General features: G+C 58.8%; 2 protein-coding genes across 11 annotated transcripts in view; both read right to left on the bottom strand.

The window, feature by feature from the left end:
* Positions 1–140: 140 nt before the first annotated feature.
* SPEGNB (SPEG neighbor) lies at positions 141–1,987 on the bottom strand. The gene is made up of 4 exons (XM_059927428.1): positions 1,860–1,987; positions 1,207–1,514; positions 477–618; positions 141–282 (listed from the first exon to the last, which is right to left on the bottom strand). The coding sequence occupies exons 1-4, from the start codon at positions 1,985–1,987 to the stop codon at positions 144–146; spliced, it is 717 nt and encodes a 238-aa protein (XP_059783411.1). The 3' UTR covers positions 141–143.
* A 2,459-nt stretch (positions 1,988–4,446) lies between these two features.
* SPEG (striated muscle enriched protein kinase) overlaps positions 4,447–11,256 on the bottom strand; it is a 56,405-nt gene continuing 49,595 nt past the window's right edge. For all 10 annotated transcript variants that reach the window (XM_059928761.1, XM_059928762.1, XM_059928763.1 and 7 more), the window contains 10 exons: positions 9,800–9,916; positions 9,491–9,658; positions 9,275–9,397; positions 8,929–9,096; positions 8,185–8,800; positions 7,454–7,693; positions 7,145–7,368; positions 6,264–6,339; positions 5,875–6,024; positions 4,447–5,513 (listed from right to left, as the gene is read on the bottom strand). In XM_059928761.1, the coding sequence (XP_059784744.1) occupies positions 5,321–5,513; positions 5,875–6,024; positions 6,264–6,339; positions 7,145–7,368; positions 7,454–7,693; positions 8,185–8,800; positions 8,929–9,096; positions 9,275–9,397; positions 9,491–9,658; positions 9,800–9,916 (2,075 nt within the window). In that variant the 3' untranslated portion in view covers positions 4,447–5,320. The remainder of the gene's footprint in view (positions 5,514–5,874; positions 6,025–6,263; positions 6,340–7,144; positions 7,369–7,453; positions 7,694–8,184; positions 8,801–8,928; positions 9,097–9,274; positions 9,398–9,490; positions 9,659–9,799; positions 9,917–11,256) is intronic.

The raw sequence follows: 11,256 nt of genomic DNA, 5'->3' as shown, positions 1-11,256 counted from the left end.
CAAATGCAGGGGAAATGGCGTCTCAAAAGAACCGAATAGACGCGGAGGGTCAGCGAGAGCAGCTTTATTAAACAAGATGAAGGAGGGTTGTCTGTCCCACCCACCCGGGGCTCCAGCCAGGGTGAAGGGTCTGAGGGTCCCTTTCAGGCCACGTCCACGCGAGCGAAGCTCTGGTCCATGCCCAGGCTGTTCTCCACGTACACCTCGTACTTGCCGCTGTCCTCAGGCGTGGCCCGGCGGATAGTCAGCGTCGTGGTGGTACTGCCGATCTCGAAGAACACTCTAGGTGGGAAGAAGGGGAGGGCAGGGCCTGCGGTCAGTTTACGCGCGCCCTGATCGGGCTAATTATCCAGCTCTGTTCTTCGCCTCCCAAATTCCCCGCCCCCATCCCACTCCCTCCAGTTTCCGGGCCCCGTCCCGCCCAAGCTCCTGCTCCAGGAGCTGTCCTTGCTGCAAGTCCCGCCCCGCCCCCACACCTGTCGTGCTCATCGATGTCCTCCCCGTCCTTGGTCCAGCCCACGTCGGGCGCAGGCTCGCCCATGATCTCGGCAGTCAGCATTACCGTGGTGCCTTTGCGCGCCTTAGTGTTATCCGGTCCCTTCTGAATCTTCGCCGGTACTAGAGGAAGGGAAAGGGCCACCCAGTGAGGAACCTAGAGGTGAGGCGGGCAGGGGCATCGCCTCCCCAGCTAATACCCGGCTCTAAATAGGAGATGGATTTAAGCTCGCTGTGTGACGTTGAGCAAGTCTTTAGCCTCTCTGGGGCATCATCTCCTCAACTGTCAAACGGGACTAATCCTGCCCTTCGCAGAGGTGAAGGGAGGATCAAAAGAGATTCTAGGGGTGAAAGTCCGGGAATGTTCACACATCTCGCGGCGCCTTGGAAATTGCCCTGGGCTGAGAGCCAGAAGACAAGGGCTCTAACCCTGGCTCTGCTTCTGGCTCGCTGTGACCTTGAGGCCCTGGAATCGAGTGACTGAAGCCCATAGCGGACTCCTTAGGCTGTATGGGACAGAAGTCTGGGGTAGGAAAGGACTACGCGCGGCCGGCGCTGCGCCCTGTTCTGCGCCTTAGGCTGTGCCGGGGCTGGGCCACATCCCCATCCGGACTCGGCAAGGCTCAGAGGTAAACGCGGCTGGAGCCGGCTGCGGCCGCCCGCTGTGTGGCGCTGCTCTGCACGGTGGCACTGCACCCAGGGCGCGCGTACCTTCCACGAGGATGCGTGCCGAGTCGGAGCACTGGCCGAAGGGGTTGGTTACGTTGATGCTGTACTGGCCCAGGTCTGCCAGCTCGCCGTCGCGCACCACCAGTGCGACTACGTCAGGGTCCTCGAAGACGTAGCGATACTTGGGCCCGTCGCGCAGCTCCTTGCCGTCCTTGCTCCAGCGGATGAATGGGTCCGGGAAAGCCGAAATGCGGCAAGTCAGCTTAGCCGCGCTGCCCTCAATCAGCACCACATCCTTCAGCGCCTCCAGCACTCGTGGCGGCCCCTTCTCGCGCAGCTCCTTCCGGGACCTACCCGCGGCCCAGGTCAGGGCCCAGAGTTCCCATGACACGGCCCCGGGCGGCCTGCAGCCCTGTCCATCCGTACAGCGTCCCCTGCCCACCCCCTCAGCCCACTAGACCCTTAAACATGGGACTGGGTAGGGAAGGTGATGGCTACTGAATTGTTCCCCTAATAAAATTGTCTACTCTGTGTCAGCCACCCTTCCACACCTCAGTAACTGCTCTCCCCTAAGTCCAGTGACCCCAGTGGTCCATGACACTGTGCTCAGCCCCCGTCCATCCCCCAAATGCAGTCATGAGCGTTCTGCAGCTCCAGCTCCCTTCCTCCAGAGGTTCTCCAGGGCTCCCCCTCACCTGTGGCCCCGGTAAGAGGCCTGGATGCGAATGGCCGCCCTCTGGACCTGGGGGTCCTTGATATCCAGGGTACATCCTGGAGGCGGGGCTGCAGCCACTGGTTTTTCGGCAGGAGCTGCTTTGGACATCTGCGGAACAGAAAACAAAGGGGTCTAGGCTGACACAGAGACTCCAAACTTCAGCCCTTTCCCTGCGGATTCAGAACATCTCCCGACGTGGGAGTGTCTAGGGCTGACCTGAGGATCTGAACTCACCGTGAGGGATCGACTTCAGGACTCGGGTCCACTGGCTGTGTAGCAGGAGGCACGGAGCCCTTCCAGATGGCACAGCAAGGGCGCGGGCAGGTGCTCAGCCCCAGGCCCAGGTTTTATACATCACTCCTCTCCTTGCCTTGTTTGGCGTGGTTGCCCCAAGCCCCTGGGGACCCCAGCCCCCGCCCCCTGACCCAAACAGGCTCCTTATTTAGCCTGAGGATGCCTGGGATGCTAACTCAGCCACTGGGGCAGCCCCGGGGGGAAACCCGAGCGGCTCTGGGGTGCATCACACGTCAGCGCCCTGACAGCTGGGCAGCTGGATGTGGCCCCATGCCCTCCCAGAGCAGGAGGTAGCCATCCCACTCCCAGGAGGACCAGACAAGGCCTCAGGTCGACAAGAGACTCAGCTCTTTGCTGGGGTAGTTTACACTCAGGTCAGTCCCTGGACAGTGGGACAACGTGTCCTTCCTGGACACAGTCAGTTAAGGGGTGCGAGTGTTTGTGGAAGTGCCCTTGACTGAAGCCAGAATAGCGATGGACTTCACTGTCCATCTAGCCAATTATGAGAGGGCCACGTGGCAGTCAGAACCAATCCGGAAGCGCCTTACTCCCCCCACCCCAGGAGTCTAGGGTTGTCATTTCCACACTGTGCCTCCTGGTGGTAAACTGAGATAAACCTAGAGGGGACCTTAAAGATTTTTGAGAACAGCATCCTCTCCTGCCACCCCATTCCACTCACTCCCCTCCATGTGACATGGTCGGGTCTGGTGCGCTACACTGTCTCTGGAGATTGGCACTAATACTGACTCTAAAACTCTAGGTCTGCCCAAGCTCCCTCTCTGGACATCAGCTGGTGCATAGGGGCATCAGAGCACCTGGGATGAAGGGGTTAATCCCTCTGAGACTTGCCTGGAGTCCAGTCTGCCCAGGCCAGGGCACCAGGTAAGCCTTGCTTCTATTCATTGTAACTGCCCGCCCAGGTGCGGAGCGCTGTCACCTTTTGATCAGAGCAATTTTGACATGGCTCTGCTGACATAAATTACCTTTGCTCCTCCGGGTTTGGAACAAGCAGTTCACATGCCATTTCCAATGGAGATGAGAAGGAAGCTCAAGATCAGAGGGGGAACGGGAGAAGAATTTTACCGTTTATCAAGATATGAGTTCAGGCACCTGATTTTTATATGAAAACACTTGCAGTGTGTAGGGGATTAGAGATTCTCACAGGCAAACTGTATATCTTCATCGCTAAAATGGCAGGTGGGAAAGGTGTCCCTCTGGCCCCTTCCAGCTGGCTTTAATATCCTCTTATTTTATGATGATGGGGCTTGCCTCTTCCCTGGGGTCCTGGGAAGCCAGAGAGACTGGGGTGGGCTGGGCAAAGGGTTGTTTGGGCTACATCCAAGGGGCCCTCAACCTCAATCAGCACCACACCAGCACCAGCTCCCTCTGCTCATGGTGAAAGCCTTTATTCCTTTTACATTGCCAAGAGCAGAGTTGTAATGGGAGGAGGGGCAGGGGGGAAAAGTCCCTCCGGACACAAGAACTGGCTCCCCCTCCCCCCACCTCAGGGCAGGGCAGCTCAGTTATAGGACCCAGTGACCCTTCTGTGGCACCGCAGGGGGCACTTAGAGTCAAGGCCCCTTAGCCCCCAGTGGACCCCTGGCTTGCCATGGGACTAAGAAGGTCCAGACTGAGTGTCCCTGGGCCCTAGGAAAATGCTCGTCTACAGCCCCATCACAGCAGACACGCCAACCAGAGCACTCACAGCTGCCCTGTGCAGCTGGTACCCCATGTGTCCTGATCGGTGCTCCAACACTGAGAGCATGGGCACGTGGGCCTGTCCTGGTTTCCTCTATAGCTCTTCACACATCCTGCTCTGACCAATCATCATGATGAAACCCCCTCTGCCCCAGGGGTCAGGACCAGAGCTGCCCTGTCTCCTGGGTAGAGTGCAGAAGGCTGAGCCAGGATTGGGGTGTGGGCTGGTCCATTCCAGAGCCCAGCGTCCTCCCAGTTGTGATGATGGAACATGTGAGAAGAGGTGGGGGCCACCAGTCTGGTTAGAGGGCAGTGGTGGGGATTCAGTGGTCCTGCCAGGATTCCAGAAACTTTAGGTGGAGAAACAGACCTACATCTTTCATCCCTCTAGGAATAAGGGAGAGGTGAGGGTCCAGGAGGGTCAAGGGGTGGGGTAGGAAGCTCCCAAGGTGCTAGCTAGTATACCTTGGCTCTCACTGGCCCGGAGAAGGCTGGAATGCCCCTGTCCCAGTACCCCCAGCATCGTGCACCCCCTGTACCCCTAGCCATCCCTCCCCATAGACCACACACATAGGTCCTGCTGCTTGCCGTTTTTATTTTCCTTGTGACAGACAGACAGACAGACAGCTGCACAGACACCTGAATGGCTTGGGGGATGGTCAGGACAACATAGGCAGTAGGGATTGGATGGCAGAGAGACTTCATAAAAGTCAATAAATAAATAAATATTAATGGGAAGAAGGGCAAAGGCCACGGAGAGGTGATGAGAACATCCTCGGGCCAGCACAGTGCCCAGAGCTGCATCCACTGGGATAGGAGGAGACCGCTGGCTCAAGAGACCACTACTTCCAGCCTTCAGCCCTCCATGCTTCTCCTTCTGGGGATGCTGGCAGCTGGCCACCCCAGCCCCACCTGAGAGTCATCTCTCCTCTCCCTCCCCCACCTCACTGCCCCCTCTCACATACTGGCTCTGGCTTCCTGGCACCGTCTACATGTCCTGTCCCTGCTTCACTGACACTCCCAGCCCATGGCCCGTAGACACCCTGGTCTCCCCCCTTTTCCTCCTCTTCAGCCACTCACACCCTCCTGGGTTGGTTCTCCCCCAGATGCACTGTCTCCCTCCCCCAGAACCTTCCGAGAGTCTCCCCTTCCCTATTCCTCATCTTCTTTTCCTCGTCACTTGCCCATTCCCTTCTTGCCCCTCTTCCTGTTCCTGACCCCACCCAGCCTGGACAACGGGTCTCCCACTCTGGCTCTGGCCGGGTGGCATTGGCCAAAGCCCGGGGTCTCTGTCCCCGCAGGTCCATGAGGTAATAGCCTGGTCGGATGTTGCTGCTGCTGGTGTCCAAAGCCCCGGGCCCACCCGGCTCAGCGTGGGCCCTGGAATGTCCGGGGGGCGTCAGCAGGAACCCCGAGTCGAAGCCCGAGGCCGGGCTGTGGTCCGAGCCACTAGGGGCTGCCTGGGTAGGAGCGGAGCAGCACCTTGTGACGGGTGGCAGCCTCGGCCCGGCGGCGCTGCTGCTCGCCCAGGAACTCCTTGAGCCGGTTGGTGGTGAAGGTGAGCGTCTGGCGGCGCAGCTTCATCAGGTAGGCGTCCTGCAGCCACGGGTGGGCTAGGCAGTCCTGCAGGGAGGGCCGGCTCCTGCCAGGGGAAGCCAGGGACAGTGAGCCTGCAGGCATGGCTCCCAGAGCAGGGAGGGGGCCCCACCCTCCCAGAGGGCTTTGCCCCGAGTGAGTGAGCTTAGACAACTCTGGGACTCAGTTTCCCAGTCTCTGAAACGGGGACAGTGATTCTGCCTACGTCATAGGGCTATTATGGGCTTTAAATGGTGGTAGTGCAGCCACTTAGGAGGAGTAGGAGTAGGAAAAGTAGTAGTAGTAGCAGCAGCAGTGTATTACTGGGGCGGGGGAGGAGTTGGGGGCTTAGGCATGGGCTGGGCCAGGGTAGTCTGAGGCCAGAGGCAGGTAATGCTGGGAGGTTGGCAGATGTGGGACCCACTCACCAGGGATGTACTGAGAGGACCTTTCGCAAGAAAAGGGTGGCGCTCTGGGACGTGTTGGGGTACAGCTGGAAGGCATCAAAGCGGCCCCCCACAATGCGAGCCTCCGTTTCCTGGGGGTCTGGCTCATAGAACGGGGAGCGTCCACTGAGCCTGTGGAAGAGACAGTTCAGTTGACAGATGCAGACTGAGGGTCAACTCACAGGTCCAGGGGGACGTTAGTGTGGAGGTTCTTAGGGGCACAGCGCTCGGGGACAAGGCTACCCGCACCTGGGTACTCGTGTGTGTATATGTGTGTGTGTGTGGGTGCGTGCACGAGTGTGCACATGCATGTGTGGCTGGGGAGGCGGGGGGGAGGGTACAGGCAGAGGGTGGGTCCTGGGGGCACTCACATGATGTAAGTGAGCACACCCACTCCCCAGATGTCCGTGGCAGAGCCGATGGGGTCTCCCTTTACCATCTCAGGAGCTGACAGGAGACAAGAGGCCAAGTTGAACCAGCTTCCTGGTGGCAAGGGACCAGGGAGAGGCAGAGGAGGCCCCAGACCATTGGTACAACCAGAGCAGGAGGCCCTGGATGCCAGTGGGCAGAGTGGCCCCCAGGGGAGATGTGGGGCACCTGAGGAATCAGCCCAGGCACTGAATGGTGGGCGGTCCCCAGAACTGCAGAGGAGCTAAGAACCAGGGTCACAAGCTCTCCTGGATCAGCTCCGAAGGTGGGCGCCCATTCACAAAGGGTGTGGCCCACACCAAGATTAAGCACCTTTGAAATCAGCCTGGCTGGCTCTAAGCCCAGCCTGCCCCTTCTAGCGACAGGGCCCTGGGCAATGTACGAAACCTGTCTGGCTCTCCATCTTCTCATCTGTAAAGTGTGGCTTGCAGAATTACTCTAAGGAATGGAGATGACCAACAGAAAGTATTTAGCAGGTAGCTAAATGGTAGCTGGTTCCCCTTTTTTACATAAATTAATAATTGATTCTCCTGTCTTTCTAGCTTTATCAAGTTCTGGCGCTACCATTTATAACTGTCTGATATTGAACAAATACCTCACGGCGCCTCTGTTTCCTCATCTGTAAAACAGGGGTAATATTATGCCAATCTCCAGGGCTATTATAAAGAGAAACTGAAAAAAATCCATGGAAAGGACTTAATTCATTGCTTGCATACAGTAAGCACTCAATAAATGGCACACATGTGAGTGAAGTGGGGTGAGCCCTGGCTGCTGCCCCTTTGGCAGTACCCCACCTCCCCCCCGGCTGGCATGGTGCCCTCACCCATGAACTCCAGCGTGCCCGTGCGGTGGCCAAGGGGCCGCAGAGCCTGGGGGTTGTAGGGCTGGGCGCTGCCAAAGTCCACGATCTTAAGGGCGTTGTCAGGGGCCAGGAGCAGGTTGTCTGGTTTGACGTCCAGATGCAGCACATGGCGGCCATGGAGATAGTCCAGGCCTTGTAGCAGCTGCACCACGTAGGTGGCCACGTCGTCCTCTGAATACCGGAACCTAGAGGAATGGGGGTGGGATCAGGTGATATCCCAGCTCAACTCCCCCCATCCTTGCTTCCTGCTCCCCCAGAATGCCCAGCTACCTGTCGCTGAGCCCACAGAGGAGTTCCCGGTTGCCACAGTTCTCAGCGATGAGCACGAGGTAACGTGGGGTGATGTAGGCCTCGTGCAGGGACATGAGCCGCTCGTGGTGCAGCGTCCGCAGCACTTCGTACTCCTGCAGGACCTGCCACTTGCCCTCGGCCACATAGGGCACGATCTTGGCCACGAACATTCGCCCGGTGGCATTCTCCCGGCAGGCGCGCACTACACCAAAGCGGCCCCTGTGTGTTGGGGGGGATATCATAGGCTCAGAGGAGAGAGGGGAACACTTGCACTCTGTGGGCTAAGCAGGGAGTAGCAGCAACTGCTGGGGGCAAGGATGCTGTGGTTCCCAGGGGGGCTCTGGAGTTCAATCCCAGGAACCTGGGTTTGAGCCCCAGCTCTGCCACTAACTGGCTCAGTACCTCAGGCAAATCCCATAACCTCTCCAACCTCAGTGTTCCCATCTGTGGAATGGAATAATGCAGTGTCTCCCTCTCAGTTGTGAATGTTAAATGAGATCGTATGGCCAAAGCACTTAGCACGGTGCCTGGCACAGAGAAAATCTGAACTTAATCATGCTAAGGACCCAGATCTCATCCCCTCCCCCGGCTCCCTGCCCCCTCCCCAGGCCCCAGCAGGCTGGTCTTCTCTCCAAATCCCCGTGTTGCCAAAGTTCCACACACTCCCCACCTCTGTCCTCCTTCTCTTCCCCAGCCCTGGCCCTGCTTGCCTGGCCTTCTCCTCCAGGAAGGTGTAGGGCTTCTGAGGGGGGCCCTTTCGAAGAGTGGTGCCCTCTGGCCTGGGAGCACTGGGGGGACCACCCGCAGGGGAGCTGACCACCTCCTTGGCCAGGCTGAGGCTCTGCACAGTCACCTTGGTGGGCTCAGGAGGGGGCTCGGGGGCTGGGGGCTCAGGGGCTGGTGGTGCAGACACAAAGGAGGTCACCATATACAGGGGAGTTGAGGAAGATGCTGTTTTCACCCCTTGAGAGGTGGAAGCTGTGGTCGGGGTCCCAGTGTCGGGGACGGAAGGCTTGGGCTCACTCGGGGGGACCTGGGCACTGGGTGGGGTAGCTTCTACTTGCTGGGCAGCCTGCAGGCCCCTGTGCTTTCGTGGGGGGGTTTGGGGTGGTGGACCCACAGCCTTGAGTGAGGACAAGGCCTGGCTGGGGGGTGCTGGGGAAGATGAGGGGCTGAGAAGGGCTGACTGGGGGCCTGGGGGAGCAGGAGCTGGGGAGGGGCTCAGTGAAGGGGCCAGTGAGGTAGGAGAGTCAGGAGGCGGGGCCCTGGCTGGCCCTGAGGTAACAGGGGCGTCTCTGTGAGCAGCAGATGGCAGAGCCGTGGAGTCTAAGTGGAGACAGAGAAAATCATCACCGTGGTGCCCCAAGGGCAAAACCGGGTGCTCCAAGGAGGGGGTGGACCCTGGACTCAGGGTTCCTGCCCTCTCTGGACATCCCCCACCCTGTCCCACTGACCTCGCATGCCCCTGACGAGGACCTTGTCAGAAGGGCCGCTGAAAGGCCCTTGCCCAGCACGGTTGGCACAGGCCACACGGAACCTCACAGTCACGCCAACTGGTAGGTGGGTCACGTTGTAGTAACAGTCAGGGATGCCCGAGCTCACGAGGTGCCAGGAAGACTCACCTACAGGCAGCATGGGGGAGGGGCTGAGGCCACAGAAGGGATAGCCCAAGCTCCCAGTGCCATCTGTGAGGAGCCTGGGGACCTGTGCCCAGGGAAGGCACTTGTCTCCCCAGCTTCTCTGCCCTCCACCCGCCCTCCCTCCCCCCCCGCCCCCCCAACCAGCCTGCCGGTCCCTCACCATCTACCCGCCGCTCCAGCGTGTACGTGCAAGGTGCCTTGCTGTCTCCTGGCTTCCAGAGCACCAGCGCCGTGTCCTGGTAGGTCTGGGGCACCTCGGGAGGGGCTAGCTTCCCTGGGATGCCTGGCAAGAGAAAGGGAGCCACAGTGAGCCCCTGTGCCTTAGCTTAGGGCCCATCCCCCATCACATCCCCCTTGGTCCCTGCCCCGGGCTCACGGGCCACAGCCACGGTACAGGAGCTGGTGGTGCTGCCCAGGACGTTGGTGGCTGAGCACTCGTAGAGGCCGGCGTGCCGCTTGCCCGCCCGGGGGATGCTCAGCATCTGCCGGCCGTCTTTGCAGGACACGATGATCACTGAGGGCTCTGACCGCAGGGACTGCTTGTCTGGGGGCAAAGGAGGAGCAGGAGGGGCTGCTGAGTGAAGCCCCCCTCTGGGCACCCCCGGTTGCCACTTCCCACTGAACATCCCCTGGCCTTGGGGCCACTTGCCTACCCCTCTCTGTGGGGGAGAAGTGGTCTCCTCACCTTTCATCCAGGAGATGTGGGGTGCAGGGCAGGCCGCTGGCAGGCAGAGCAGGGTGGCTGCCTCTCCCTCCAGCAGCACCTGGTCCTTGAGTTTGATGTGGAAGACGGGGGGGAAGTCTGGAGGGAGAGCAAAGACAGCCATGGGTCTGCGGGGACCCTGGGTCGCTCGCTGCTGACCGACGGGAGGATGCATGTGAGAGCTGGCGCTGCCTTCAGGGAGCAGCCTGAAAGGCCGTCTCTTCCCGGTCAGAGGTGGGAAGTAGAAGGCCTTGCCTTTGAGAATCTCCTTCGGGGCAAGCATCAGTTTCCCAGGCACTCACTGTGTGTAGAATTATCTTTTACTGACTATTGAAGATGCTTGGTAGCTGCTACCTCGTATGTTTGTAAGTCACTTTGAGCAGGGCCTGGCACTAAGTAAGTGCTCTGTAAGAACTTACTAGATAAAGCAAAAACAAATATTGAAAAACTACAGTGGTTAAGCTCCTGCAACACCTATGACTTCTGGGGCACCGTAGGGCAAGTGACAGGAGCTGGTGACCTGAGCTGAGACTCCCAGGAGTGAACAAATGTTCAGTCAAAATGTGCAATCTCAAAAGACCTGAAGTCAAGGCAAACCCGAGGCAGACCCCGAAGGTGTGTGTCAGTCTCCCCCATCCCTCATGCCCCCTGGGGTCTGGGGAGCCCGTCCCAGACCTTCTACGCACTCCCTCAGGTCAGCTAAGTGGTGAGAGCTTTTGAAGGGGAAACAGACAATATCTGCATGACCTTGGACCATGTCTGTAAATTGAGGAAAATAATAACACCCAGCTCAGAGGGTTGTTATGAGAATTCAAAGAGGCATGTAAAGCGCTTAGCAGATGTCTAACATATAATAAATGCTCAAAGATGTTAGCTTCTATTGTTGTTGTGATTATTATCTTGTTAATATGCCCAGTAGAGAAGCCAGGCACAGACCCCCAGGGGAAGAGGCTGTTTCAGCAAAGCTGGCTTCACAGCCGGCTGGTGAATGGGCCCACGGCAGGGCTGCAGATGGCCAATGTCTTTGCTCCAGGTCTTTGCTGGCCTGTGGCTCCTTAGTGCCATGAGGATTTGCACTCCTGCTCCCTGGGAATGTCTTTTTAGAAAAATCCCATTCTGGTCCAGGGATGGCGGGGGCGGGGTGGGGGCGGTGGATTTCTTTCATGTGGGCAGAAAGAGCTGAGAGGTAGATACCCCTGGGAGCCCCAGCTGCTGCCTGTCTGCGGAATCAAGAGGGAGTGGGGTACGGATGAACTGGGCCGAAGAGGATCTGCAGAAGTGGATATCAGGACAGCAGCGTGCCCCCTCTCCCACTGTACCCCAGTGTTCCCCAAGGAGGGGTCCCACACCGAGGCTCCAATAACATTAAGTGAATATAGTTTCGTCAGTGGGCTGCCTTCAGACCAAGTGAGGGTACTGGGTAGGGGGGAGAGAGAGGG

Source organism: Balaenoptera ricei, chromosome 7 (genome assembly GCF_028023285.1).
Source record: "Balaenoptera ricei isolate mBalRic1 chromosome 7, mBalRic1.hap2, whole genome shotgun sequence".
Classification (NCBI taxonomy): domain Eukaryota; kingdom Metazoa; phylum Chordata; class Mammalia; order Artiodactyla; family Balaenopteridae; genus Balaenoptera; species Balaenoptera ricei.
The sequence above is the reverse complement of the archived record's forward strand: the minus strand, read 5'-3'. Positions and strand labels throughout refer to the sequence as shown.